The sequence below is a fragment of the Mustelus asterias genome, chromosome 1, assembly GCF_964213995.1.
Source record: "Mustelus asterias chromosome 1, sMusAst1.hap1.1, whole genome shotgun sequence".
In the NCBI taxonomy this organism is placed as follows: domain Eukaryota; kingdom Metazoa; phylum Chordata; class Chondrichthyes; order Carcharhiniformes; family Triakidae; genus Mustelus; species Mustelus asterias.
The window spans coordinates 57,105,776-57,133,639 of NC_135801.1; the positions used below are offsets into that span (position 1 = coordinate 57,105,776).

General features: G+C 42.6%; 1 protein-coding gene across 1 annotated transcript; it reads left to right on the forward strand.

Annotated features, from left to right (window-relative positions):
* The first annotated feature begins 9,787 nt into the window (after window positions 1–9,787).
* Window positions 9,788–27,553, forward strand: rps3a (ribosomal protein S3A). The gene is made up of 6 exons (XM_078212458.1): window positions 9,788–9,926; window positions 10,421–10,524; window positions 12,855–13,042; window positions 15,708–15,916; window positions 24,678–24,787; window positions 27,400–27,553. Exons 1-6 carry the CDS (start codon window positions 9,865–9,867, stop codon window positions 27,522–27,524), a joined length of 798 nt encoding a protein of 265 aa, XP_078068584.1. The 5' UTR covers window positions 9,788–9,864; the 3' UTR covers window positions 27,525–27,553.
* Window positions 27,554–27,864: the final 311 nt, after the last annotated feature.

Sequence of the window (27,864 nt, forward strand, 5' to 3'; positions counted from 1 at the left end):
GAAAAATTGGCAAGTCATGTTGCAGCTTTATAGAACCTTAGTTAGGCCGCACTTGGAATATAGTGTTCGATTCTGGTCGCCACACTACCAGAAGGATGTGGAGGCTTTGGAGAGGGTACAGAAAAGATTTAGCAGGATGTTCCCTGGTATGGAGGGCATTAGCTATGAGGAGAGGTTGGAGAAACTTGGTTTGTTCTCACTGGAGCGACAGAGGTTGAGGGGAGACCTGATAGAAGTCTACAAGATTATGAGAGGCATGGACAGAGTGGATAGTCAGAAGCTTTTTCCCAGGGTGGAAGAGTCAATTACTAGAGGGCATAGGTTTAAGGTGCGAGGGGCAAGTTTTAAAAGAGATGTACGAGGCAGATGTTTTATACAGATGGCTGCCTGGAACTTGTTGCCGGGGGAGGTAGCGGAAGCGGATATGGTAGTGACTTTTAAGGGGCGTCTTGACAAGTACATGAATAGGATGGGAATAGAGGGTTATGGTCCCCGGAAGCGTAGGGGATTTTAGTTAAGTCAGGCAGCATGGTCGGTGCAGGCTTGGAGGGCCGAAGGGCCTGTTCCTGTGCTGTAATTTTCTTTATTCTTTGTACAAACCTCTAGATAAAGGGGGGAAAAATATGCCCAACATAGCCCTCATTCTGATGGCCACCCCTTTTGCATCCTTTGTGGCTGCATCAAACTATGCATAGATCCTCAGTAACAAACATCAAGTGTTGCTACGTGCTGAAGTTCTATCTGTAGCTGGTGTTGCAGATGATTGGTCTAGTCATGCTGTCATGGAATGCTCAAAGTAATTGGATTGTGCTGTACCACTTGTCCCTCATGGAAATATTTATGCAGAGATACATCTTTGAGGACAAGTCCATCAGGCAGTGGTCTGGATGTAACATCCTAGAGGCCTATGGGAAACGGGGATGGTGGATCCTGTTGGATGTTTCCCTGAACAGACTCTCAAAAGTCATTTGGCAGAATGCCTCATTGCCAGACTTTCAAACAGGATGTGGTTTAGCTAAAGGTGAGAAGGACCCTCCCCATCAGATCCTTCCTGCATATGCAGAATCTGTAATCTCACCATGTACACACATTGTCCTTGAGGTAGCTGTGGTGGAGAAGAAAGTGCTGTCCACCACTTTGTTTAATGTGCCTTTGCAAAGAAGGTGTGGAGAAAAATGTAGTGGTTTTTGTCAAGTACTTTGAAGCAGAACACTGCTCAACAGGTAGTTCCCAGGGATGCACACTGAGAAAAACATCAACTACAGCTGGAGGATCATCAACTTGGTGAAAGGGTCATCTGGACTCGAAACGTCAGCTCTTTTCTCTCCTCACAGATGTTGCCAGACCTGCTGAGATTTTCCTGCATTTTTTCTTTTGGTTTCAGATTCCAGCATCCGCAGTAATTTGCTTTTATTTAAAATGGTAATGTTTTTTCAGATATTTTATGAATAAAGTATACTTTTGCAAAAAGAGCCTAGCTGGTGGCTTGTCAAAAGATGTAAATGTTTAAGTCCTTGTAATGAAATCTAATAAGCAAACTATAACACATAATGTGAAAAATGCAGCCAAAGAATAAAGTCTGATTGTAATAAATTTTACAATTAAGACTTTTGAATATTCTAAAATAAGATGGTTCAATTTCTACTTCACCAAATATGATATTTATGAAAAAGGTTAGGGTACATATTCCTTGTATCTTAGTCTTGCTGATGCTGAGTACTTTGCACTAAGCAATGTCATATAGTGCACTTTTCTAATTACCACAAGACTGAATGTTCCTTTGAGTTTTATTCAAATCCCATAGGGGTAACTTCAGTTGTTTACAATAACCAAGCCGGGACATTACGATACCTGATGAGCTGTTTTTCATTTTTACTGCATGTGATTAAGTCATCTGCTTTTCTAATCACGTGGTTAACTCTGCTATCTCAACAATTTTAGACATCTGTTCAAGCATTAAATAAAGGGAAATGTGGTATATTTGTAATGAAATTGTAAGAAGAGTGGGTTTAACAGCTGTGTTATAATCTCAATCGTTTTAGCTTGAAAGGTGAAAGGTCACCTGTATGTTAAAAAATCATTAGCATTGTTTATCCTATGTGTTGTGCAGTCTTGAAAATTGTTCTGGATTGAGTTAATAAGTTTCATACTCACAATGCCACCTATTGGTGCATTGTTTGAGCATTATATTGGAGTAAATGGAAAGTGCACATGCAGTTATCTTGCTAATTTTAAAGGTCCTTCTTTAAATTATGTTCTTAAAAAGGGCACTGTCTTCACCAAATGGCGTAATTAAAGTTCTTTTTTGGCTGAGGGATAAATAGTGGCTGGCACAAAGGAGAATGCCTCTGAACTTCTTCAAATAAGATTCATGGGACAGAATTGTACATTCTCCCGGCAATTTTGGGGGGATGGGGTGACTGTAAAATTATTCAGATGGCCTTCCCAGTGGGCTCTCACCCACCCCAATCTCTCTGCAATTTTATGCTGGCACAGGTGAGATCTCAGTCAGTTCCCCCACCCCACCCCTCCTGGCCTTGCCCAATTGAGAGCCTTTAGAACCATTTAATAACCACTTAAGGGATCATTTCCTACCCAGACTCAATTTTCAGGCTACTAGGGCCAGTCTTTGGATGGAAAGTGGGGCCTCCGTCAACAGCCTCCTTTTACCACCGGGCATCCCACCAAAACATATGGCCCTGAGATGCTTCTTTCTCACTGTGGCTCTTCACTAATACTTCTACTCCACTCTGCCGAAGGCCCCAGGCTTCAATTCACCTCCCTGCCCTGAAAGCCCAAAACTTACCCGGTCCTAGACGTACAGGAGTTTGACTTTGGAGGCTGCTTGTAAACCCAGTTCCGTTCACTGCAGCTTCTGATGCCACTGAGACTAGAGAGTTGCCAATCAGATTGGCCAGCAGCTCTCTGAGATTTGACTGAGGTTTGTGATAGGTGGAAGTCCCATCTCCAGTCAACTAAGTGGCTATGGGACAGTGAATATCAGCAGTGATGTGTTTGCCACAACGCCTTGGATGGCACAAAGGGAAACTCCACTGTCTGAAAAATCCTTGCTTTGGGATCTTATACATTTGTCTGAGAGAACAGATGGGGCCTCCGTTTGACACGTTATCTGAAAGACAGTAGCTCCACAGTGCAGCGCACCCTCAGGAATCTTCTTTCTTCCTGGCAGTCCCTTGAGATTGAGGATAACTTGCTTCTTTCTAGTTTGATGGGTTCATAACTGGCTGATAAAGTACCATCTGCAAACTCTACTACATGCAGGGAAGGTGGTGCTTGAAGGGTCAGGCAGCTAAGTTGTTTGGAGGTTGTGCGCTCTCTCAACTTCGCCTCTCATGTTTCTGATGATGTCCCTCAATATATTCTGCATCTTTCTGAATGAGCCTTCTTCATTCTCTTCAGTCACAAGCCTCAGACCCCTATAAATCAGCTGGTACATTTGATCTCTTCAGGGATGCTTTCAGAACATTGCTAAGATGTATCCTGGGATTCTCCAGCCATGACTAAGTTCTCAGTTTAACAGTAGCTTAGACAGTCTGGTGTCAGGTATTCAAACACATCTCTTACTCAGTGGAGCTAGTTTTGAGTAATTAGTAACTCAGTGCTGGGCATGTTGGCTTCAGAGACATGTTGGACCGCTTTTCTTGCCACCAGATTTAGAGGATCTTGCAAAGGCACAGTAGATGGTACTTCTCCAGTGATTTGAGTTGTCTGTTACAGGTTGTTCAAGTTTCCAAAGTGAGTAGGAGCACAAGGGTCACTGTTGCCTGGCAAACTATGACCTTTGTTCCAGGTTTGAGATTCTAGTCCTCGGATACTCTTTTCCTCAGTTGGCCGAAGGCTGAGCTGGTACAATAAAGGTGGTGACGAATTTTGTTGTCTATATTTAACTTTGTCGAGAGCTCCCAAGATATGGAAAATGGTCCACATTTTCCAAGATCTCACCACTGATCTTCACCAGTGAGGGGAGCTATTGTACTGTGGGAATTGGTTGGAAGAGGAGCTTTGTTTTCCCAGTGGCCAGTGAAAGGACTATTTTTAAAATATCCCTCACTGCCACTGGAAATGTTAGCCTGGATTAATGTTCGTCATGCTCAAATCTCCGGAGTGTGACTTAATTGTGCCCTCAATTGTGCAGAGATGAGACTGCTGCCCTTTGAGAGATGGTTGACAAAAGACACTTTTCTATTATTTATGAGGAGGAGTTATTGTTGTTAGAAGGGAGGCCACATCAAAGCACCTACTTAATATTTTATACAGTTAATAATCATTAGGAAGAGTTTCACAGCAAGGAAATGTGTTAGTTCACATTTACACGTTATGATACAACATCAAAGAAAGGGAGAACACAGAATCCTCTTGCTCAACAGGTGCCAGTTTTAATGATAATTAGCTGAGGACATTAACACTGATAATTGCACACATTTACTACCTGTTTCTTCCTTCAATGTTTGCATCCTTGTGAGCTCTGGAAAAGACCTGAGGCAGGATTTGCTGCTCCCATTTTCTTTGCACGAGATTGGTAATTGGAATGGAAAATCTTGCAAGGTGGCACGGTGGTTAGCACTGCTGCCTCACAGCGCCAGGGACCTGGGTTCGATTCTGGCCTTGGGTGACTGTCAGTGCAGAGTTTGTAGGTTCTCTCCATGTCTGCGTGGGTTTCCTCCGGGTGCTCTGGTTTCCTCCCACGGTCCAATGATGTGTCGGTTAGGTGGATTGACCATGCTAGATTGCCCCTTAGTGTCCAAAGATATGCCGGTGAAGTGGATTAGCCATGTTAAATGTGTGGGGTTAAGGGGATAATGCAAAGGGGAGGGTGTGGATGGGGTGCTCTTTCAGAGAGTTGGTGCAGACTCAATGGGCTGAATGGCCTCTTTCTGCACTATAAGGATTCTAAGGCCAATGTTGTATTTTACATCAGCAGGAAAGCTTGCCACAATCCTCCCCTTCCTGCATCAGTGGCAGGTGCATGTCACACCATGCAATGTTGGAAACCTCATTTCTATTCATTTGAATTTAATAGGACCTCTAAGAAGGAATTGTTAACCCCACCCATTAAAATGTCCACCCATGACGTTGTCATGCCACAATGGCGCAAAACACAACTGGCTTCAAAAGACATGCACCTAGTGAGCAGAACTCTGAGAGGAGTTCAGAGGTACGTGCTGCACTTGCGGAGGGCTAGACATATTCAGGGGCAAGAGGGGGCACAAGGAAAAGACTTAGTGGTTAAGTGGTATGACTCAGGGTGAGGAGGCATGACTCTGGGGTATGGCAAAGGACTTGGGGTGAACAGTAAGACTCGGGGGGGGGGGGGCGGGGGTACCTGTGGTATGACTCAGGGGTACCAGGGTTGGAGCTGTGCATGAGGAGATATGACTTGGGGTACCAATGACTTGGGGTACCAGGGTACTGGAGTCTGTGTTCGGGGTATGAGTCACGGATGAGCAGCATTGAACTTGAGGGAGATTGGGATAAACCTGGAAGGCTTTCGAGGGTAAATCTGGAAGCCTAGGTGGGGGAAGACTCCAGTTTTTAAAAATTCATTTATGGGATGTAGGTGTCACTGCCTGGGCATTTATTGCCCATCCCTAACTGCCCTCCATTTCCGAAGATTGCTGTGACTCCAGAGTAAGGATGGCAGATTTCTTTCCCTAAAGGACATTAGTGAACCAGCTGGGTTTTGACAACAATCAACAATGGTTTCATGGTCATCACTGTACTTTTGTTCCAGATTATTATTGAATTCAAATTTCAGCATCATTGGATGGATTTGAACCCGAGTCCCATTTCTAGACTCAGGTCTAGTGACAATACCGCCTCCCCTCGCTGGTGGGGGGAAAACTGCCCAGTGCGAAAATCCTGAGGCTGCCTTCTGTTGCTGGGCCAAGGGTTTCTTGGAAAGGAAGCCTCGGCCAGGGAATGGGTGGTCAGTCATCATGTACTGACGGATCCACTCAAATCTGAAGGGGCATTATTGACAATGACAAGACTAATGGAAAGAAATGTCAGTAATAATCATCCTGTTGCAGGTCAGATCTTACAGCTGTAACTCAATTACTGCTCATACAATAATGCCCACTCAAGCACCACTTATTTTTGTGAGTACCACTCAACATTTAACCCCTGGCATGCTGACATCGAAAAACGTTGACTGCTATGGTTTCCCTGCACCATTGGCTCACTGAGTAAGCAAATACATTCCTTTAGACAGTTGGCAGTGGCATACTGGAGATATGATGTGGAGATGCCGGCGTTGGACTGGGGTAAACACAGTAAGAAGTTTAACTTCTATACTGGAGATAGACAGTGCTGTGTGCTGAGGTTCATTTTGACAAGTGCTCCCTCAGGTTGCGTGCAAGATCTTAAAGTAAAACTTGGGACAGTACCTGTGTCTGAGATGAGAGCTCAGGATGCAGTAGAGTGGCCAAAAGCTGTGGCCACTCAGTCATGTTGTGTTGGGCAAGGGTAGTGTGGGGTGTTGCCCAATCAGCAATTGACTGAACGACTGGGCATCAATGTGGTGGCCAGGACATGAGCCATTGGCCTTTGAGAAGCAGCTCTAGATGATGATTTGGTATCAGTGGACTTCAGAAGAAATGCTAACCATCAAGTCTCTCTTTTTGACATTGCAGTGAGAAGAGCGAAGGAGAAATGGAGCCTGTTGAACTAGCTACCATTCTTTTCTTCTGGCTCATAGACAGAAGAGAAGAAGACATCAGCAGAGGAGCCCAGTTTGCCAAAGATATGAGGAAAACTCTGAAGAGTTTTCCTTCTCTGAGGAGAAGGGGTGGCAGGGCCTCCTCTGCAGGCAAAGGATGACCCCCAGAGAGCAGTCACTCAGAGGCATCTTACTAGACCCAGGGTGTACAGATGGCACCTGATATTCTGAAAATGTCCAACAAGCAGCATGTCAAGGGAACTGGATGCTTACATCCACCATTTTCTGCAGGATTTGGGACCATGAGGACTTGAAGGGTACACACTGCCATTGTCACTGATTGTCAAAGCAGCGCTCAATTTTTATGGCAGTGGCTCCTTCCAAGGCTCCACTGATGATCTATGTGGCATCTCATAAGCCTCTGCACATAAAAACATCCAGGAGTTGATGGATGCAATCTTCAAGAGGGCACACAACTTAATCCACTTCAATCAGGATCTGGCCAGCCAGGATGTAAGAGCGATGAGCTTTGCATAGATGTCTAGCTTTCCACAGTTGCAGGGTGCCATTGCCTGCACTCACAGCCCTAGAACATCAAGGAGTGAACTAAATGAATCTCAAGGACTTCCGCTCACTTAATGTTCAGCTGGTCTGTGACCACATGAAGTGCATCTTGCAGGTGTGTGCTCAGTTCCCTGGAAGTGTACATGACTCCTACATTCTGAGCCACAGTCAGATAGATCCCTGACATGGTTGAGAGTCCACAGTGGCTATACAGTTGGCTCCTCGAGGACAAGGACTACCCACTGAGAATGTGACCGATGACACCTGTGCATGATCACAGAGGGTAGCTGACACAAGGTACAATGAGGCTCATGCTGCTACTCACACTTTGGTGGAGCAGACCATAGGCGTGTTGAAGATGAGGTTCCAGTGCCTGGACCGGTCTGGTTGATCCCTGCAGTACAATCTGCAGAGGGTGTCAAGCACCATGGTCATCTGCTGCACCTGGTACAACCTGACACTGCAACGATGGGAGGAACAGCCTGAGGAGGATGAGGAAGCGATGGTCCTGGAGGGAGAGGGTGTCGGCCATCAATAGTGATGATGTTCAGATGAGATAGACGAGCTCAGGATGCACTCATTGCCACCAGAGGAGGGTGGTGAAGAAACCCATTGTGGACATCCCATTATCCTCACTTTCCTTCTGTGAACACATCTGACTGATGGCAGTACACACCCTCAGTGATAAGGCTCCTGGCATGTGGAGGGAGTGGTTGCCCATAGTATCAATATTGCAGAAGAAGGATGACACCTCGCAGTGGAGATAGTCACCATCTGGAGCAATGGCAGCTGCTGACAATGCATCCACCAGAGGCCCAAGATCAATGGGGGACCCAAGGCCAAAGGTGAATAAGGTGCGGTGAGGGTTGCAGGAGGGAAAGGAAGGAGTGTTAGAGGCAAGGGTAGTGGGTAGCTTTCAGCATCCCTCCTCCCTCTTCCCAATGCTATGTGATAGTAAACAATGGATTGATGGATGTCTTTGCAAATGGAACACTGGTTCCAATAGTGTTCCGGTTCATTGGCTGTCTCATTGTGTTCGCTGTTGGCCTCTTGGGGTTGATGGAAGAACTCCTGCAGCCTCATTTGCCTGATTAATTCCTCTGTGTCCGCTGCGAGACTGATGGGGTCTATTTTGGTAGAGGGGCACTGTGTTCACCCCAGTCCAATGCCGGCATCTCCACATCATGTCCAATGGTGTTCCACAGGGTTCAGTGTTGGGGCCCTTGCTGTTTATTGTATATATTAATCATTTTGACTTAAATGTGGGAGGCATGATTGGAAAATTTGCAGAATGATACAAGAATTGACCATGTAGTTGATAGTGAAGAGGATTGCTGTCATCTCCAGAATAAAACAATGATTTGGTTGAGTGGGCAGAGAAGTGGCAAAATTAATTCAATTAGGAAGAGGGTAAGGTAATGAATTTCAGGAGGACAAAAAAAGCAAAGGAATGCTCAGTAAACAGGAAGATACTATGGCGGGGGGGTTGAGGAAGTGAGAGAAATTGGAGTCCACGGATTCTTGAAAGTGACAGGACAGGTGGACAAGGTGGTCAAAAAAGCACATGGAATGCTTTCCTTTATTGAGTGAGGTACCAAGTACAAAACTAGGAATGTAATGTTGGAACTGTATAAAATGTTGGTTAGACCCCAGCTTGAATTTTGTGTACAGTTCTGGTCACTGCATTACAGGAATGAAAGAATTGATCAAAAGTGAGTGCAGAGGAGATTTACAAGAATGTTGCCAGGGCTTGAAAATTGTAGCTATGAGGAGAAATTGAATAGGTTAGGCTTGTTTTCCTTTGAACAGAGAAGGCAAGGGAAGACCTAATTGAGCTGTGTAAAATTATGAGGGGCCTAGATAGGGTAGACAGAAAAGCCTTGTCTCCCCAAGCTGAGGGGTCAATTACCAGGGGGCATAGACTTAAGGTGAATAGAGGTGTCATGAGGAAAATGTTTTCACCCAGAGAGCATTTGGAATTCACTGCCTACATTGGTGCTTGTGTCTGAAAAGCTCAATTAATTTAAAAGGTACCTGGATCTGCATCTGATGTGCTGTAACCTGCAAGGCTACTGACCAGGTGCTGGAAAGTGGGTGAAACATGGCTAGTTTCTTTTTTGACAAGTGCAGGAACCATAACTTTTGCATGGTTTTATGGTGGCAACAATATGAAAACTGGCATTTAATCTTTAAAAAAATATATGCCAAGAGCTATAATTAACTTAAACATGGACAACAGTAACAGAGGAACGGTGTCAAGGTGCAGGGCGAATCATAATTTGGCATTTCAAACCCCATGATTTTCTCATTCTTTCACAACATTTATAAGGTCCTACAACGTAATCACATGACAATACTGGATCTTACTGTGCATTGGTATTTACGAAGGTGACCAAATAGCAAGGACTTTCACACACACCCTGCCACCTCCTGCAGTAAAAGCGGGTCTCCAGGTGCAACATGTACCTGCGCTCAGCGGCTGACCGTTACTGCGCCGGCGCTCTCAGTGCTTCCCCATTGGACCATTCCAGTGTTCCCAGATCTCGCGGGATTTGTCTGGTGACGCAGGAGAAAGTCTCGCGCGAACTCCTCCTCTGCCTCTTCCCAGCTCTCTGAGCAACATGGCAGTCGGTAAAAACAAGAGGCTGACCAAAGGAGGCAAAAAAGGGGCCAAGAAGAAGATGTAAGTGAGGCAAAATTGGCTGCGGGGCCATCCGCTGAGCCTGTTCATTCGGGATCATGCGTGATATGGGAGATAATCCGTGGGATGGCGCTGATATTTAGGGGATTGTGGTGATGGTGAGTGCGGGGAGAGGAGAGGCCGTCGGGCCTGCGCTATCAGGCTGCTGTGGACCTGCTTTATAATCGCGATTGGAGACCTGTGCAGCAGGGTGTGGTGGTTAGGCACCTGGAAATTCAAAGGAAATGTCCAATGTAACCGAGCCGGCCGAGTTCAGGCAGTTTAAAAGTTCGGAGTTGAGGGAGCGCGGGCTCTCTGGAGCAGGATATGGAGCCCCGGTGTAAAGAGCTATTGCTAGGTGCGGCTGCACTTAGGTGTTTTTTACGGAGCAATTGCAATTGTAGGACATTCGCATTCAATTGAGAGGCGATTGTGACTGAATCTGGGAACTACAATTCAAGCATTTTTCTGAATGTCATTTCGCTGTCTCTTTACAGTGTGGACCCCTTCTCCAAGAAGGATTGGTACGATGTTAAGGCTCCAGCGATGTTTAATATTAGAAACCTGGGAAAAACCTTGGTTACCAGGACGCAAGGAACTAGTAAGTATTTGACATTCAGTGGCATTGCCATCACTGAATTTCCCCCCTCTCAACATCCTGGGAGGATGGTAACCATTGACCAGAGACTGAACTGAACTAGCCACATAAATATTGCTGCTACAAGAGCAGGTCAGAGCCTAGAAATCCTGCAGCGAGTAACTCACCTGACTCCAAAACCTGTCCAGCATCTACAAGGCACAAGGTCAAGAGCATAATGGCATGTTGTCTGGATGAGTACGGCTCCAACAGTATTCCAAAAGCTTGACGGCATCAAAAATGAAGCAGCCTGTTTGATTGGTACCCTATTCACAAACATTCATTCCCTCCATCCACTGATGAATTGTGGTAGCAGCGTGTACCATCTACAAGATAGAGTCCAGAGGTTTACAGCATGGAAACCGGCCCTTCGGCCCAACTTGTCCATGCCACCTTTTTTTTAAACCCCAAAGCTAGTCCAAATTGCCTGCATTTGGCCTATATTCCTCTATACCCATCTTACCCTTGTATCTGTCTAAATGCTTTTTAAAAGACAAAATTGTACCCGCCTCTACTACTACCTCTGACAGCTTGTTCCAGACACACTACGTGAAAAAATTGCCCCTCTGGACCCTTTGTATCTCTCCCCTCTCACCTTAAACCTATGCCCTCTAGTTTTAGACTCCCCTTCCTTTGGGAAAAGATATTGACTATCTCGCTGATCTACGCCCCTCATTATTTTATAGACCTCTATAAGATCACTCCTCGGCCTTCTACGCTCCAGAGAAAAAAGTCCCAGTCTATCCAGCCTCTCCTTATAACTCAAACCATCAAGTCCCAGTAGCATCCTAGTAAATCTTTTCTGCACTCTTTCTAGTTTAATAATATTCTTTCTGTAATAGGATGACCAGAACTGTACACAGTATTCCAAGTGTGGCCGTACCAATCTCTTGTACAACTTCAACAAGATGTCCCAACTCCTGTATTCAATGTTCTGACCAATGCAAGCAAGCATGCTGAATGCCTTCCTCACCACTCTGTCCACCCTCCACTTTCAAGGAGCTATGAATATGTACCCCGAGATCTCTTTGTTCTGTAACTCTCCCCAAAGCCCTACCATTAACTGAGTAAGTCCTGTCCTGGTTCAATCTACTGAAATGCATCATCTCGCATTTATCTAAATTAAATTCCATCTGCCATTCATTAGCCCACTGGCCCGATTGATCAAGATCGCGTTGCAATCCGAGATAACCTTCACTGTCCACTATGCCACCAATCTTGGTGTCATTTGCAAACTTACTAACCATGCCTCTTATATTCTCGTCCAAATCATTAATATAAATGACAAATAACAGTGGACCCAGCACTGATCCCTGAGGCACACCGCTGGTCATAGGCTCCAGTTTGAAAAACAACCCTCGACAGCCTCTCTCTGTGTTATGTCATTAAGCCAATTTTGTATCCATTTAGCTACCTCACCCTGGATCCCATGAGATTTAACCTTATGCAACAAACTACCATGCGGTACCTTGTCAAAGGCCTTGTTATAGTCCATGTAGACAACATCAACTGCACTGCCCTCATCTACCTTGATGCACTGCAGGAATTCACCAAGGCTCCTAAGTCAGCAACTTCCAAGCCCACGACTGTTACCATCTAGAAGGGCAGCGGATTCATGGGAACACCACCACCTGGAAGTTCCCCTCCAAGTCACTCAACATCCTGACTTGGAAATATGTATTTGTTCCTTCACTGTGGCTGGGTCAAAATCCTAGAACTCCCTTCCTAATGGCACTGTGGATGTACCTACACCACATGGACTGTAGCAGTCCAAGAAGGCAGCTCACCACCTCGAGTGCAATTGGAGATGGGCAGGAAATGCTGGCCTAGCCAGCGATGTCCTGAAAATGAATTTTTAAAAATAGATCCTTAAGAATGACCTAATGAGGTCCTGGGCTCATTTAAACCATCAAAAAATATTAACTTTTTGACTTTTAAAAATCATTCCTGAAAATAGAAGTTAATTAGTTGGGTGGAGGTGGAAGTGTTGAGCCTGCATCTAAGGTGAACCTCTTTTTTAAAAAAGCATCAGAGATCTTCAACTAATGAAATACTTTTGAAGTACAGTAACTGTAGTGCAACGTTATAGATGCTGCTGAGCTGTGGATTGGCCTTTATGGTAATGGGAATACACATCTTGTTTAAGCCCTGGATGACCTGACAATTTTAAACCATCCTGATGTTCCCATCAACATCTAAAAAATTATTTTTGTAAAACTGATTGCTGTCAGGTAGATGTTGAATATTTATTCTCCAATGTGCTCATTTGCCTTATTTTTTCAACAATCATGTAGAGATCGCCTCAGAAGGCTTGAAAGGCCGTGTATTTGAGGTGAGTCTTGCTGATTTGCAGAACGATGAAGTGGCCTTCCGCAAATTTAAACTGATCGTGGAGGACGTTCAGGGCAAAAACTGCCTGACCAACTTTCATGGCATGGACTTAACACGTGATAAGATGTGCTCTATGGTTAAAAAATGGCAGGTAAGTTTATCAATCAGCATATTCACGATTAGAATTGTGAATTTCACTGCTTTCGATTCTGTTGTGCCAGTTCAACTCAATGAATTCAGAGATGTGATGTAGTTAATGTGAAACAACTACAAGGACCAAAGCAACTGTTCCAATGACTAAGTAGTCATAGAATCCCTACAGTGTGGAAGGAGGCCTATATTTTGTATATATGTTTAGCCTCATGAAAGTGTTACATTTGAATGGGATAAACTTGTTTTTGAACTTCCCATGATCTAATCCAGTTTTTGTCAAACATTTTTGCGATGACCCCCTTTTACCAAATGGCAGTTCCTCGTGATCTGTGTCACGTAGGATGTATAATGAAATACAATCTTTCCACTTTGTACTAACAGTATACATTAAATATTGAGGCGGGGGGGTCAGTTTCAGATCTGTTTTCCAGTTCGGGCCATATCCTGGCACAGAGAGACTTGGTGACAGTATTGTGCAAACTTCTCTTGTCAACATTTGCATTCAGAATAAATGTCTGAAATCAGACAATACACTCATTTATTGTGCGTCAGCCATCCACAGAAAATTGATTGCTGTTTATTTGAGAGATTTCTCATTTAAGATGTACCTTTGGAACGCAGAGCTTGCCAAATCGACATACTGCTTTTAGGTGGGAACCTAGGGCAGTCGCCAATTATCTCTATCTCTTAACATCCCATCACTTGTAGGTGGGGCATGTCACATCAATAACTACATTTTGCTACATCTATTGAAGTCTGGTTAATATGTCGAGTATCCTTTTTCACATACAGCTGTAATTAAAAATAAAATCTCAATGGTTTTCCTATATTTCAGACGTCATCTCATTTTGAAATTGATTCAACAGCAATTTTTTTTTTATGCACAAAGGGGAAAAATAATGAATTGGATTGTGAGATAATGACTATACTTGTCAAGCTCTGACATTATAGCCTGCCTTTATGGCGGGAAATTCGAGACTCAGGCAGAGTCCACTGACCAGGCAAGCTGCAATACCGCAGCTACAGAGGCAATCTAAAGAGGATTTACTGTACATTTAAAATACACCTCTCTCCTAATTCTTGCCTTTTTCCTTTCATAAAGCGCATGTAACTTGAATTGTATCAGACAATACTAAGCTTTCCCTTCACAACAAAAAACCTCATGCTGGCTGTCATCCATGAGAGGTCCTCATTATCATACTGCCTTCTACAAAATGTGTGTTATAAACAGAAAATCCCATGGCTTTTTTGAACAGGATCACAGCATCCCTTTTTTTTAACGTGTCCTTTTAAAGTGCAGCAAGAAAATACCCAGTGACCCACCTGCCGGTCGCGACCCCCACTTTTGAAAATCCCTGATCTAATGTATCTCTGGTCTGAAGTGTTTTATATCTCCCTTTTCTCCAACCTCACCTGGGGGCTTTGTGTTGTTACCACACATAGCTGCCCTCACTCAAATACTTTGCCACGGTGGTCTCTCCCTTTCTTCATTTGAACTTAGTGAACTCTGGGAAGCTGCTTGCTGTTGGAGGCCATCCCATCCAAACACATCACTGTTACCTGTTGTCAAAGTCCATACCGATGTAGTTACCATTGGACATTCCTGGGGGAAAAAGAACTTTGAAGGATTTAAATCCTGCCTGAGTGATGGCAAGCCAGCAATGGAGATACCTGAGGCCAATCAGTGAGGGCAGGTTGGAGGGGGGAGGTCACAGGCTTTCAACATCCTGATCTGATTTCGATGTTGGGACCTTTGGTCAGGCATTAAGTGCCTTTTGTGTGAGGGACAACCACCCCACCTGGAAGCCCATAAGTCAACCTAATAACAGTTTGCTTTAATGGTACCTGGTGCTCCCTCCCACCCCCGCCATTGACCTCATACCAGCAGCAGCAGAATGAAGCCCTTAAAGGGACATTAATTGCCAACTTGAAATCCTCATTTAATATCCAGGTAGGAAGGGTATCCATAGGCCTCCAAACTTGTGTGGTGGGTGAGCATTAAATTCCACCCATTATGTTTACATCTTCCAGTGGGATCAGGAATGCATATCCTTTCATTTGTTTTCATGAGTATTGAGTTTATTCAGTGATTGCTCCTTTGATTCAGTTGGTTATTGAACCCTGCTTCAGGGTCTTAATGCACAAGATAGGTTGACACTGGAGTGCAGTACTGAGTTACTATAGGGAGGTGTTAAGTAAGTAAAGCATTAAATTGCTTTCCTGGGAAGTGAACATAAATGATCTGGAGGCCCAGTTTGCAGAAGGGGCAGTTTTCTGACCATTTTGCCAATATTTATCCCTCAGCTGAGGAAACGGATGGCCTGGGACCTTGTATGTAAAGATTAGATGCTGCATTTTCTATATTGCACTGGTGGCTACAATTTAGTAGCGCTCATTTACTTGTTTTCCTTTGCACCCCTGCATTGGTGGCAGTGAGGATTGCTCTTATTGACTGATGTTTGCGCATAGCTGAATTCAGATTGTGGTTTAGACCTGAAGTTAATTGGAGACTTACATATGCATACACATAAATGAAAGCAACATCTTTAATTTTTTTTTTGAAGTAGAGTCACCGTTGTATGTATGTGAAGTGATGTTCTATGGTTTTGTGAATCTTGACAGTGAATGTACTGATGCCATTTCTTAATTTATTCTATTTGTAGACCATGATTGAAGCCCATATTGATGTCAAAACCACAGATGGATACTTGCTGCGCCTCTTTTGTGTAGGATTCACGAAGAAGCGCACCAACCAGATTCGTAAAACCTCATACGCGCAACACCAGCAGGTCCGCACGATCCGCAAGAAGATGGTGGAGATCATGACTCGCGAAGTGCAAACCAATGATCTCAAGGAGATTGTCAACAAGTTGTGAGTAACCTAACAAACACATTTTATTTTGACATTTTTAAGCTGCCTCCAGTTGGTTGCTTTTTCCTGAAGTAAAGTTGAAATACAAGCACTAAATATACAGCAATTGGCATTTTTTGTATTCATGTAAATTTTAAATCTGGGCATTTGCAACCTGAAGCCACTTCAGCATGGGTTGTTATTGGAGAACTGTTTCTGGATGTTGGGACACTTGATTTTGGAAATTGAATTGAAATACTTTGACTTTTATCTGCTAATACAATTGACTTGTTGATTACAGCATGTCCAACTAGGTTTTGTTTTGGTACAGGCTCGACTGTTAAAACTGTGTGCCTGTTGTTAAAGTGTACTATGAATCTGTTTGTCCTGTGATTTCACACCTCCCAAATGTCATCTATCATTACAGCATTAGTTAATTTAATTTTCCATATGTCCACTCCTCCTGCCTTCTTAAATAGCCATTTTCAGCTACTTATCACCCTTTGGTATAAAGAAATTTCCATGACAACTTTAAAGCTTTTGTCTGTTTTTATGTATTTAAAATGCTCTCGTGTTAGCCATGAAAAACTCCAGTTTTTCCACATTGCCACGGTTCACTCTTAATGCTGCCCTGTGGTGCTCCTGTGTGTGGTTCAAATACTATGCAAATCATGTGGTGCAATATGCCTAAGCTGGCTCTTTGGAAGAACAGCTGTGCTTAGTCCCACAACCCTGCTTTTGGCCATAACCTTATAAGTTCTCCATCCTCTAGTAACTGTCCGATTCCCTTTTTTGAAATGATTTATGAAAACTAATGCTAAATTTTCAAATCTTCACAGCTAAATCTACTCTATTTTGGTCTCATTTCAGTCAGGCTTTGTCCCCTTCCCGCAGCTCCAATATTGTAGAGATAATAGAGTGCCCGGAACTGCAGGTCCCCAGAGAATAAGCGGCTTAGTGAGCGATCTGGGATTCATGTTCTTTTTGCTGGGGTGGACTGGTAATATGTGAATTTGACCTATGTCTTAGTATTAGTTATCCAGATAGTATTGAAACATAAACGATAAGAGATCTATTTTCCCTTTGAGTATGTTCAGTGAGAATTCAACAGGTTCACCACCCTCTGAATGAAGAAATTTCTCCATCTTATTCTTAAATTACCTACCCTGGATCCAGAGGCTGTGAGTTGGGTTGCTACACTTTACAGGACTGTAGACTTGGGTACTTTGAGATTAAGGTAATGGAGGAGATTGACTCTATTTGTTTCAACTAAATAGAATTGGGAGAACATGTTTGCAGTTGATATGTACTGAAACCTTTTTTCAAAATTGCTTTTCATTGGGTATAAAGAGTGATCAAATGCCCCAATTGTCTCCACTCGTGAAGTACGTTTGCTGTGTATTTCTCTACCCAGACTAAGTAACTATTTATGCTGTGCCTTTAAAGTAGAACCAAAAGCTTTCAGGCATGCTGTTATGATTTAGATTGTAGCATCCACAGTATTTTGCTTGCTTTAGAACTATTCCAGTGCTGGGGAGAGAGGAGGTCATGGAGGGAGTCGGTGAATTAATTTGCTTAGGATGAAGAAGCAGTAGAATTTCCATTACTCTGCTGATGTAGTCTATAAGCCAGTGGTTCTCGACTTTTTCAGTACCACAGCACACTTCAATGAGACAAACAATTCCACAACACATCCACTTCAACTCTTGCTCTGCTCCCCTTGCTAAAATCCTGCTATTTACAGCTGGAAGATTTTTTTCTACCCCTATGCTCGCTAAAACCTCGACCGATACGAATCCTTTTTTTGTTTTCATGAATATAGACATTCACTGATGGCTTCTTTGTCTGATTCAGTTGGTCATTGATCCCTGCTTCAGGAGCTTAATGCATAAAATAGGTGGATATTGGAATGCAGTACTGAGTTACTATTGGGAGGTGTTAGATAAGTGTGGCATTAAATTGCTTCCCTGTGAAGTGAACATAAAGGATCTGGATGCTCCCACCCTCCTCAATGAAGTTTTAATCCCGTTCTGTGTTAGAAACCTCTTTCACAGAGAGCTTTGTACTCCTCTCCGAAATATGTTTCTTTACATTGTGCTCTCCTCACTGACTTCACCCTTTTACAAAATGCTCTCTCGCTGCTCTCCTGAAGTCCCACTCTTCATAACTGTTTTCCTCACTGAATTCTTGCTCTTAAATCTTGCTTTTGAAACATGGTGCTTCTGGTTGGTGTCTCGCTCTTCACATCTCTCCTTGACTCTTGCACTTCTTTTACAGCCCCACTCTTATTCCTTTACTGTCGCCCTTTACTACTATTCTCCTCACTGAGTGCTCTCCAAGCTTATTTCTCCCACGAGTCACCCACTCTTGTTAAAGTTTCACTCTTTTGGCACTGCCAGGGAACTGGGTTTATTTACGGCCTTGGGTGACTGTTTATGTGGAGTTTGCACATTCTCCCGTGTGTGGGTTTCCTCCCACGTTCCAAAAATGCAGAACTGGGCAAGTCTCTTAATGTGGACATTTTGTACCTTTGTACAAAATTTCATGGCACACTTGGACAATTCCCACAGCTGGTTAAAAATCACTCCTATAAACTGTCAACAGGTAAAAAAGACACAGAGAAGCAAATAGAAATGAGGCAAGTACAATAACTATACAATAACTATATAGTGTTACAATGCCAGTTGAAGTTATTACTGGACACGAAGGTCAGAATGGAACCCTGGTCAAAAGACAGTAGCGGCCTTTTTAAAAATGTGGATGAACAGTCACAGGACTGCCAACTAGCTTTTTAACAACAGAAACAAAAGCATAAAAGGTTTGACTATTATACTATTCTCCCACTTCACAAATGTACACAGATTTTAAGAATATCTTGTGTTCTATATATACAATGAAAGCAGTCCCCTGTAACCCAACAGGCTAACTGGTCAGACAACACTAAGCACGATAGAGGCAGGGATATAAAATGAAACCAAAAAACCCCACACATGCAAAATTTTTAATTCCCACTCACCTGAAGAAGGGGCTTGCAGCTCCGAAAGCTAGTGTGGCTTTTGCTACCAAATAAACCTGTTGGACTTTAACCTGGTGTTGTTAAACTTCATACTGTGTTTACCCCAGTCCAACGCCGGCATCTCCACATCATAGTAATAGTAAACAGAGGTGGAACATTTGAAATGTGTTTAGGAAAATGTATTTGATGTTTCTGGCCCAGCGAGAAAGGAAGTATATCTGGTTCTGGGGGAAAAGAATAGCTGACTGAAGTGTCAGTGGGGAATATTTAGAGAGCAATGATAATATCAGGGTTTGGGTTAGCTGTGGAAAAGAGTAAGGAGCAATTGAAGTAAAAGTAGTAAATTGGAACAGGGTCAATTTAAGTGAGGCGGGAACAGATTTGTTTTGAGAAAGTTGGAATCAAAGATTGACAGACAAAACTAACAACCATCAGTTGCCTTTTGAAGAGAGAGTTTGAGGGCAAATTAATTTCATTCCCACTCGTGATGAGTAGAATACCTAAGGAAAGATGCTTGCCATAGAGAGAGTGCAATGAATATTCAACAGGCCAATCCTTGGAATGGTGGTTTGTCCTATAAGGAGAAATTGAGGAAACTGGGCATTTATCTTCTAGAGGTGAAAAGAACGAGAGGTCATCTAATTGAAGCACACACAATCCTTACAGGGCTCATGGGTAGGTGAAGGATGTTTCTCCTGGCTTGGGGAATCTAAAGCCAGGGGGCACAGTCATAGAATAAGGGGTAGGCCGCTTAGGAGTGGGATGAGGAGGAAATTCTTCACTTGGTGATGAATCTTTGGAATTCTACTCGAGGGCTGTCATTCGGTATGTTCAAGACAGATGGATAGATATCGAGGGATATGGGGATCGTGTGGGGAAAATGGGGTTGAGGTAGAAGATCTGCCATGATCTAGTGGAATGGCAGAGCAGGCTCAAGGGGCCAAATGGCCTATTCCTGCTCTTTTTTTTAAGTTTCCAAAAAACAGAAAACAGACAATGTATGAAGTTCAAAGGGCAAAGAGTGTATGAGAAGAGACTGACAGCTAACATAAAAGGGAATGTCTTCTATATGCATATAAATAGTAAAAGGGTGGCGAGAGGAGGGGTGGATAAATTAGTGACCAAAAATGGGGTTGATGTATCGACTCTTGGTGTATGGCTGCGGTACTGAATCCCTTCTATAAAAAACAGAAAATGTTGGATAAACTCAGCAGTTCTGGCAGCATCTGTGGAAAGGGCGACAGTTAACATTTTGAGTCCATGCATCTCTGACAGAACAGTTCTGTAAAAGAATCATATGAATTCAGTGATCATTTCTTTCTTTCTCTGCACAGATGCAACCAGACCTGCTGAATCTATCCAGAATTTTCTGTTTTTATTTCAGATTTCCGGCATCCGCAGTATTTTGCTTTTATTTGTGCTAGATTTCAATTTTGTATTGGTCTTTACCAAGGAAGATGATGATGCAAAACCAGAGTGAGGGTTAAGATAGGATGGGTGAAAATTGTTGAGGTATTAAAAGATTAGCTATGCTGAAAGTTGGTGAGTCACCTAAGGATTAGATGGGATGTATCCGATGCCGATGAAAATTAAGAGTGCAAATTATGGAGGTATGGTCCATAATCTTTCAATCCTCCTCAAATAATGGGTGGTGTTAGAGGACTGGAGAATAAAAGTTAAGGCTAAGGACTGTCAGTTTAACTTTAGTGGTGGGAAAGCTTTTGGAACCAATAATCCAGGTTAACAGTCACTTGGGAAAGCGTGGATTAAATTAGGGAGTGCCAGCACATATTGCTATGGGCAAATTGTGTTTCACTAAATTGATTGAGATTTTTGAGGTAACAAGATGGTTCATGAAGGTAATGTGGTTGACGTGTATGTAGGCTTCCAAAAGAAGCCTGGTGAAGTGTCACTTACGGGAGTAACTAGCAAGGTTGAAGCCTATGGAATAAAAGAGAAAGTGGCAGCATGGATATGAAGTTGACTGAATGATAAGAAACATCAGTGAATGGTTGTTTTTTGGACTAGAGTAAAGTTATGGTAGCACAGTGGTTATCACTGATGCCTCACAGTGGTTATCACTGTTGCCTCACAGCGACCCAGGACCCTGGTTCGATTCCGGCCTTGGGTGACTTTTTGTGCGGAGTTTGCATGCTCTCCATACGTCTGCGTGTGTTTCATTTGGGTGCTCTGCTTTCCTTCCACACTCCAAAAACGTGCAGATTAGGTGCATTGACAATGCTAAATTACCCCTTTAGCGTCCTAAAATGTGTAGGTTAGGTGGATTGGCCATGATAAATGCGCAGGGTTACGGAGATGGGGCTGAGGGGAAGACCTGGGTGGGATGCTCTTTTGGAGAGTCAGCGCAAACTCAATGGGCCAAGTGGACTCTTAATACATTGTAGGGATTCTTCTGATGTACAGTGGGGACTCCGAGTGGTCAGTACTAGAACCACTGCTTTATTCTGTATATTAATAACCTAGACTTGGATTTGTAGAGCTATGAATAACACAAAACTTAGAAGTATTATGTACTGTGACAAAGGTAGTGATGGATTTCAAGAGGGCATAGGCTAGACATCTGGAAAAATGAAATTTAATGCAGAGAATTATGAATCAGTAGGTTTTCGTAGGAAGAATGAGGGACAATAACAAAAGCCAAATATTGCAGATGCTGGAAATCAAACAAAAACAGAAAATGCTGGAAAATCTGGTCTGACAGCATTTGTGGAGAGAGAAATAGAGTTAACGTTTTGAGTCTGTATAACTTCTTCAGAAATAAAGCATACAACATAAAATAAAACGTATGTTCTAAAGGGATGGTCAAGGTGCACAAATTGCTGAAGGTGGCAGGGCTGATTGAGTGTTTTAAAAAGAGATAGAGGTTCCTGGACTTCATAAATAGGGGCACAAATATTTACAAGAACAGTTTGTGGTAATGGTCTTCTGTTGAGAAACTCATCAGACGATAACGTAAGGAGATTTGACATAAGTGATCAAAATCATGAGGGCTCCAGACAGGGTGGATACTGTTCCCTTTGGCAGAAAGGTCAGGGACCAGAGGATACAAATTTAAGGTGATTTAGCGGAAGAAACAGTGACAACACAGTAAAAACCTTCTTATTGGAAGTGGTTAGGACGTGGAATGGAGGTGGGGGGAAGGTGGAAGAAGAGTGGGACTAGCTGAGTTGCTCTGGTAGAAAGCTGACATGGCAGGCCAAATGCCACCACCTGTGCTGTAACCATTTTATTGTGAAGTTTGGTGTGGTGAGGTTGCAAAGCTGGCAGAGGTTACAGGGTTGGATGGTGAGCAAACAATTTCACAAGCTAGACCCACCCAGGGGTAAGATTGTTGGCGGAAAGGTAAAGTTGATTGTTGTTAGCAAACGTGTGCAGCTGTCCCATTTTGGGTGATGCCATCGAGAGGCACCGAAGCTGGGTTTGGTACCTTGACTGAAATAAACTATTTCTAGAGATCCCCTAGTTAAGATTTGGTCATTGCATATGGAGCTGTAAGAATGAAACATTGAAAGGAGATATTATAGTTGATCATGTCAAAGGCTGAAGTGGTGTGAAGAAGGATGAGATAATGTGCCACCATCACATGGACATTTTTTTAAACTTTGTTTCAGTCATTTTGTACTGCCATGGATGTGGAACCTGGCTGGGGAGGTTCAAGTAAGGAACTGGGTCATGGCAGCAGAGTTTTGGATGGCTGAATATATGAAGGGTGGAAGATGGAAGCTGGCCAGGAGTATGTTGCAATAGGCAAGTCTGAGTTTAGGCTGAGTATAGGCACTGTTAAGGGCTTCAGCAGTAGGTGATCTGAAACAAGGGTGGAGATGGGAGAGAGATTCCAGAGGTAGAAATATGTGACCTCTGGCACATATCTAATCAGAAGCTCATCTGTGGGTTGAGTATGACATTAAGGTTGCAAACAGTCTGAGTTTCATACAGCCAAGAAGAGGGATGGAGTCTACTGAATAGATCTTGTGGCGGGGACTGAAGGAATGGCTTGGATATTCCCAATATTGAGTAAGAAATTTTCTGCTCTTGTCATCCAGTCTCATCCAACCTATATCCACAAGCCTAGAGATCACCTCACCCATTTCCTTCCTGACCATCATTGTCTCCTTTTCACTGTGGACATTCAGTTGCTTGACACCTTCATTCCCACCAGGATGGCCTGTGGGCTGAGCCTATCCACCACCATCCTCCTCTGCATCTCTGAGCTTATTTTTGCAATGCACAATAACTCTGCTACTGACTTACTCCAAATTAAAGGCATTATCATTGAAACCTGTTAGTCTTAGCAATGCTCATCATGAGGTGCACAGAATATTTATTTTTCCAGTCCTCATTTCTGTTTCTTGCATGTTGATGACTATTGTTGCTGGTTCCTGCTTTTGTCCCAAAGTTTGAAAGTTTAATTTATCTTTGCCTCCCATTTGCACTTGACTGGACCATGTAAACATAAGAGTAAAGGCTCCTCCCTTCCCTGATTTTATTTCTCTCCATTTCTGGCTATGGGCTTATCACTCAATATTTACCCCATGCCTACTGACTCCCACAACAATGTTGATTACTCTTCCTCCCTCCAAGTTCCTGTACAGACTCTGTTCCTTTCTCCCAATTTCTCCATCGTATCTGTTCTAAGGATGCCATCTTTCATACCGGTTCCTGTTCTTAAATTCTCCTCCACTGTAGTTGATGGATCCCTTGATTATATTCTTCTGATTCCAAACGCATCCTCACACCTTCCCCTCCCTTTAGGAGCTAGCTACAGCTCCTTTTATCCTCATCATCCACCATCCCATCCTCCATATTCAAAGCTTTTTCCAGAACAATGTTCACTATCAAATGTATCTTCCTGCCTGACATTCTAAAGGATCTGTTCCCAATGTACTGTTTTGGCTGCTGCCGATATCATGGAAACCCTACAATACAGAAGGAGGCCATTTGACCCATCGAGCCTGCACCAACAACAATCCCACCCCTGGCCCTATCCCCACAATCCCACACATTTACCCTGCTGATTCCTCTAACCTACACATCCCAGGACACTAAGGGACAAAATAAGCCTCCAGTCAAAATGCTTGATCCTTTTTATGTCCCAAACTTGTGCTAGCTTTGTCCTTGCTCATATAAATTCCTATGCAGCAGGCTCTGTTACAAGCTTAACAATTTTTTTTAGACTGCAGTAATGCAGACCATATTTTCTAAATTCTAAAATAAAACCCCTTTCCCTAGTGAAATGGACATTTTGAATGAAGATGTGTGTGCAATTATGTTTGATGAAGAGAAATTGATGCATCATAGTTGTACCTCATTCTCTTCTAAAGGCTGCCTGCTTTCCACCAATGTTCAGTCTGGGATACCGTCCAGTTCTGTGACTTACTTGACATCAGCATAGAATTCAGCACAGTTCAGACTTCAAACCATCCCTCACCTGTGATTAAGTTTTAATGTGAGTGGTGTAAATGTCAACAGCCACAGACCTCTATTTAAGTTGTCGTCCTGCATTTATAAACTTTCCTTCTAGTATTCTCCAAATAATCTTTAATTTCAATTAAATCTGGAATGTGCAAGTACATTGATGAGCGTAATACTCACTGAGCTTTGTTTGCTGGAGTTTTTAGTATAGAGAACTGTAAAAGCTGAAAGAGACTATTTGACCTACATATAACATGTAATCTATGAATAAGTAACTTTAACTTGAATGTCGATAGTTCCTGTGTTCTTAGCAGTCTGATTGTTTGCTTTTAGGATCCCAGACAGCATTGGTAAGGACATTGAGAAAGCTTGCCAGTCCATTTACCCTCTCCATGATGTGTATGTTCGAAAAGTCAAGATGCTAAAGAAACCCAAGTTTGAATGTAAGTATGACTGACTGGTGCCTTTTTGTATTTGAAGTTAAACTTGTATTTAAACCTTTGTAAGCACATCGAATCATGAATAGCATTAAACAAAATAAAAAGGCGGTTATGTATATGGAAGTCTAGAATGGAGATATTAGATCTGGAGAATGATTGTCTTCCTTTGGATGGAAATTTCTTCTGGATATCAGTCTTCTACGAAAAAAGTAATTGATTTGGATTTGTTGAGCACTTTTTAATGCAGAGATGCTTTAATGTGTCTGTGCGTGTGGTTTACAGGAGTCAGGACGGAAAGATGAGGGGGATTTTGGAGCACTATCTACATTTGCTATATTTGCTGCATGTAAGAACTGCCTTACATACCTCAATGGGTTCCATCCTGCACTCATTCACCTTTCAACTGAAGCAGTTAAATAAGCTCCCTTTCCTTAATGTGTTAGTTGAGACATTTGTCAGTGGGTTCTCTGCTACTGTCTACTGCAAACCTACCTTCACTGGTCAATATACATATTGGAATTCATACAGTTCCATAAGCTACAAGAGTGGCCTTGTTGGCCAACTTGTTAATGAGACCTGAGCCATTTGCTGACCGTACAAGCTTAAAGCTGAAATTGAGCACATCTAAGCGGTTCTGTGGGACAGTGTCTATCATGATCAGATCACTGCTCGTTTTATATTGTGCAAACTCATGAATGGGTCTAAGACCACCATCTTCAGTCTCGAAGTGCCTGGTCGTCTACCTCAGAATACCCTGGAAGGGTACAGTATCTCAAACTTGAGCAACAGGTGAAGTTAACCATTTTACACTGTTACGATATAGCAGCAGCACAGAGTGTATTCTCCACTGACAGGATGCTGTAGTCAAGCCAAAAGCCTACCATGCAAATTATTTCTGTGGTATACGAATTTTAGTGCCAATCTAATGCCAGGTACCTAGGCTGTATGTCCCAAAGGCTTACCGATCGTATCAAACAGCACGTCCCTTCGGCTGCTCGCAACAGGCAAAGTACAGACTGTGCTAGCAAAACTCAAAACATAGCGTCCAGCGTTAGATGTGATTCCATGATTAGCTAACACTTGCTAAACAATTCTGAGTGTGCTAATCATCACACTGAAAACCAATTTAAAATAATCAATCGGGCTCTCAGTGTCTCATACTTACACATGGTTGAAGCTACATATGATCACAACAGGGCTCTGCCCTTTGCTGCCAGAAGCAAATAAATCAAAGAATAGTTTGTCAATATCAGACTCCTATTCAAAAATGTAATGTTTCTCAAATGCTGTTTACTTTAACATTCAATCTGGCCATTCTTGATTATACTAAGGATTTCTCATTGTAGATTTTGAGAGCTTGCCCACAACCAATGAGATAAACTGGGCTTATTTTCTTGTTTGATCCTTCTCTCTCATACTAATGCAAGATGGCTGGTGTGCATATGTGCAGTTGCATACACATGCACTCAGCGTCAGTGATGTCATTATGCTGTGCTCAGCCTTCCAGTACACCTCTGAAAACCTTTTATATTTGTTTCAACACACTACCTGCAATGAATAAAGTTGGAAGTTTAAGTTTAGCCTGAAGAACAATAAAGCTATTGTTGACAGGTATCCTTCCAGATTCTAATGTTGAGCCAGTCAAACTCTAGCAGTGGTGTGTCTGGCAAACTGTGCATCTCTGGCTTGTGTATCGAATTGTTGAGGCTGCTAGAGAGACTCTGCTGAGTCCCAATCTCCCATGGTTCAAACTCATCCTCAAGGGGACCCTACACACGTTGCATGAAATGATCAGGTCCCAAATCAAGCAATAACACGGACTTGGAAGATTGTTTAACTGATTAAGAACCATTAAAATATTGTGAAACACCATTTATTTCATGACTGGACTTCATGCTGTTAAATTTTGTGCTTAAATTACATTTCCATGAAATTATATACCTGATTTTAAAAATGAAATACTAAAAGAAAATTTGCTAGTTTTTTCTGACCGCTTTATTGGTCTGCTGCTAACTCAACAGATGAAAAATTGCAAATACAAGAAATGTGAAATCAAGCCAAAATATTGAAAACACAGTAAATCTGTTGGTACCTGGAAAGAGAAATTGTCACTGTAGTGTCATTGTCAAAGTAACTCATTCATCACTCCATTTGTTTTTGCAACCTCAATCCTATAACCCCCCCCCTTCAATTTCTGAGAGTTATGCAGACCACATTTGATCTTATTGCTGAGGTAAAAGATTTTGGGGAGGCTGGTGCCACAACTTAAAATCCACAGTTGTTTGGAAGCAGAAAATGGCTCGAATTAAATGGAAGGAATTTATGACCAGTAACTGTTGGATTACAAAGTTATGTACCTAAAAGGTGTTGGCTGTTCATAGTTTGTGAATCCCACAGTAATTTAACTGTGGTCTTATTAAGACTTCATATAGCTTCATCTAATTAGATTTTCTAATTTTAGAATCGTAGTAACCTCCTGTGGTTTAATGGATGGATAAATGTTCCGACTGAAGCATTGCTTTTAAAAAAATAAGCTAGTTAAGTTTGGATTTGCAGCCGGCTGACCTGATTGTGATGTATGATTAAAATGACTGAGAAACATTTTTTTCTTCTAGTGGGGAAACTGATGGAACTGCACGGTGAAGGAGGAAGTGGCTCAAGCAAACCAACAGGTGAAGAAACTGGTGCTAAAGTAGATCGAGCTGATGGATATGAACCTCCTGTCCAGGAAACTGTCTAAATATGTATAATAAAACACCTCTTCTATGACTCTGTTTTATCCTTCAATGTTATATAAATGTTAAATTTTCAAATTTTATCACTGAGTTAAAGCAAATTTATGCAGCCTGTTGTAATATAGTCCTTTAAGTCATCTATCATATTGGTGAACCTATGCTGTATCCCTCCAAGGTCAGTACTATGTAAACTTGAATTGCAGTGACCAAAACACAACTCTGACCAAGGCATTTATGCAACAGAAACACAACTTCCTCTTGTATATTTCTTCGCCTTTGAGTTAAAGACCAATCTTAACTTTTTTGTACTAGCTCTTGTGTAACCAGACACCCCAGTCTTTCCTC

Bases quoted from the DNA above. Each gene is read 5' to 3' on its own strand.
- rps3a (XM_078212458.1), top strand. From the start codon at position 9,865: ATGGCAGTCGGTAAAAACAAGAGGCTGACCAAAGGAGGCAAAAAAGGG. The intron at 13,043-15,707 runs GTAAGTTTATCA...TTCTATTTGTAG, and splicing joins CTATGGTTAAAAAATGGCAG to ACCATGATTGAAGCCCATAT. The intron at 15,917-24,677 runs GTGAGTAACCTA...GTTTGCTTTTAG, and splicing joins AAGGAGATTGTCAACAAGTT to GATCCCAGACAGCATTGGTA.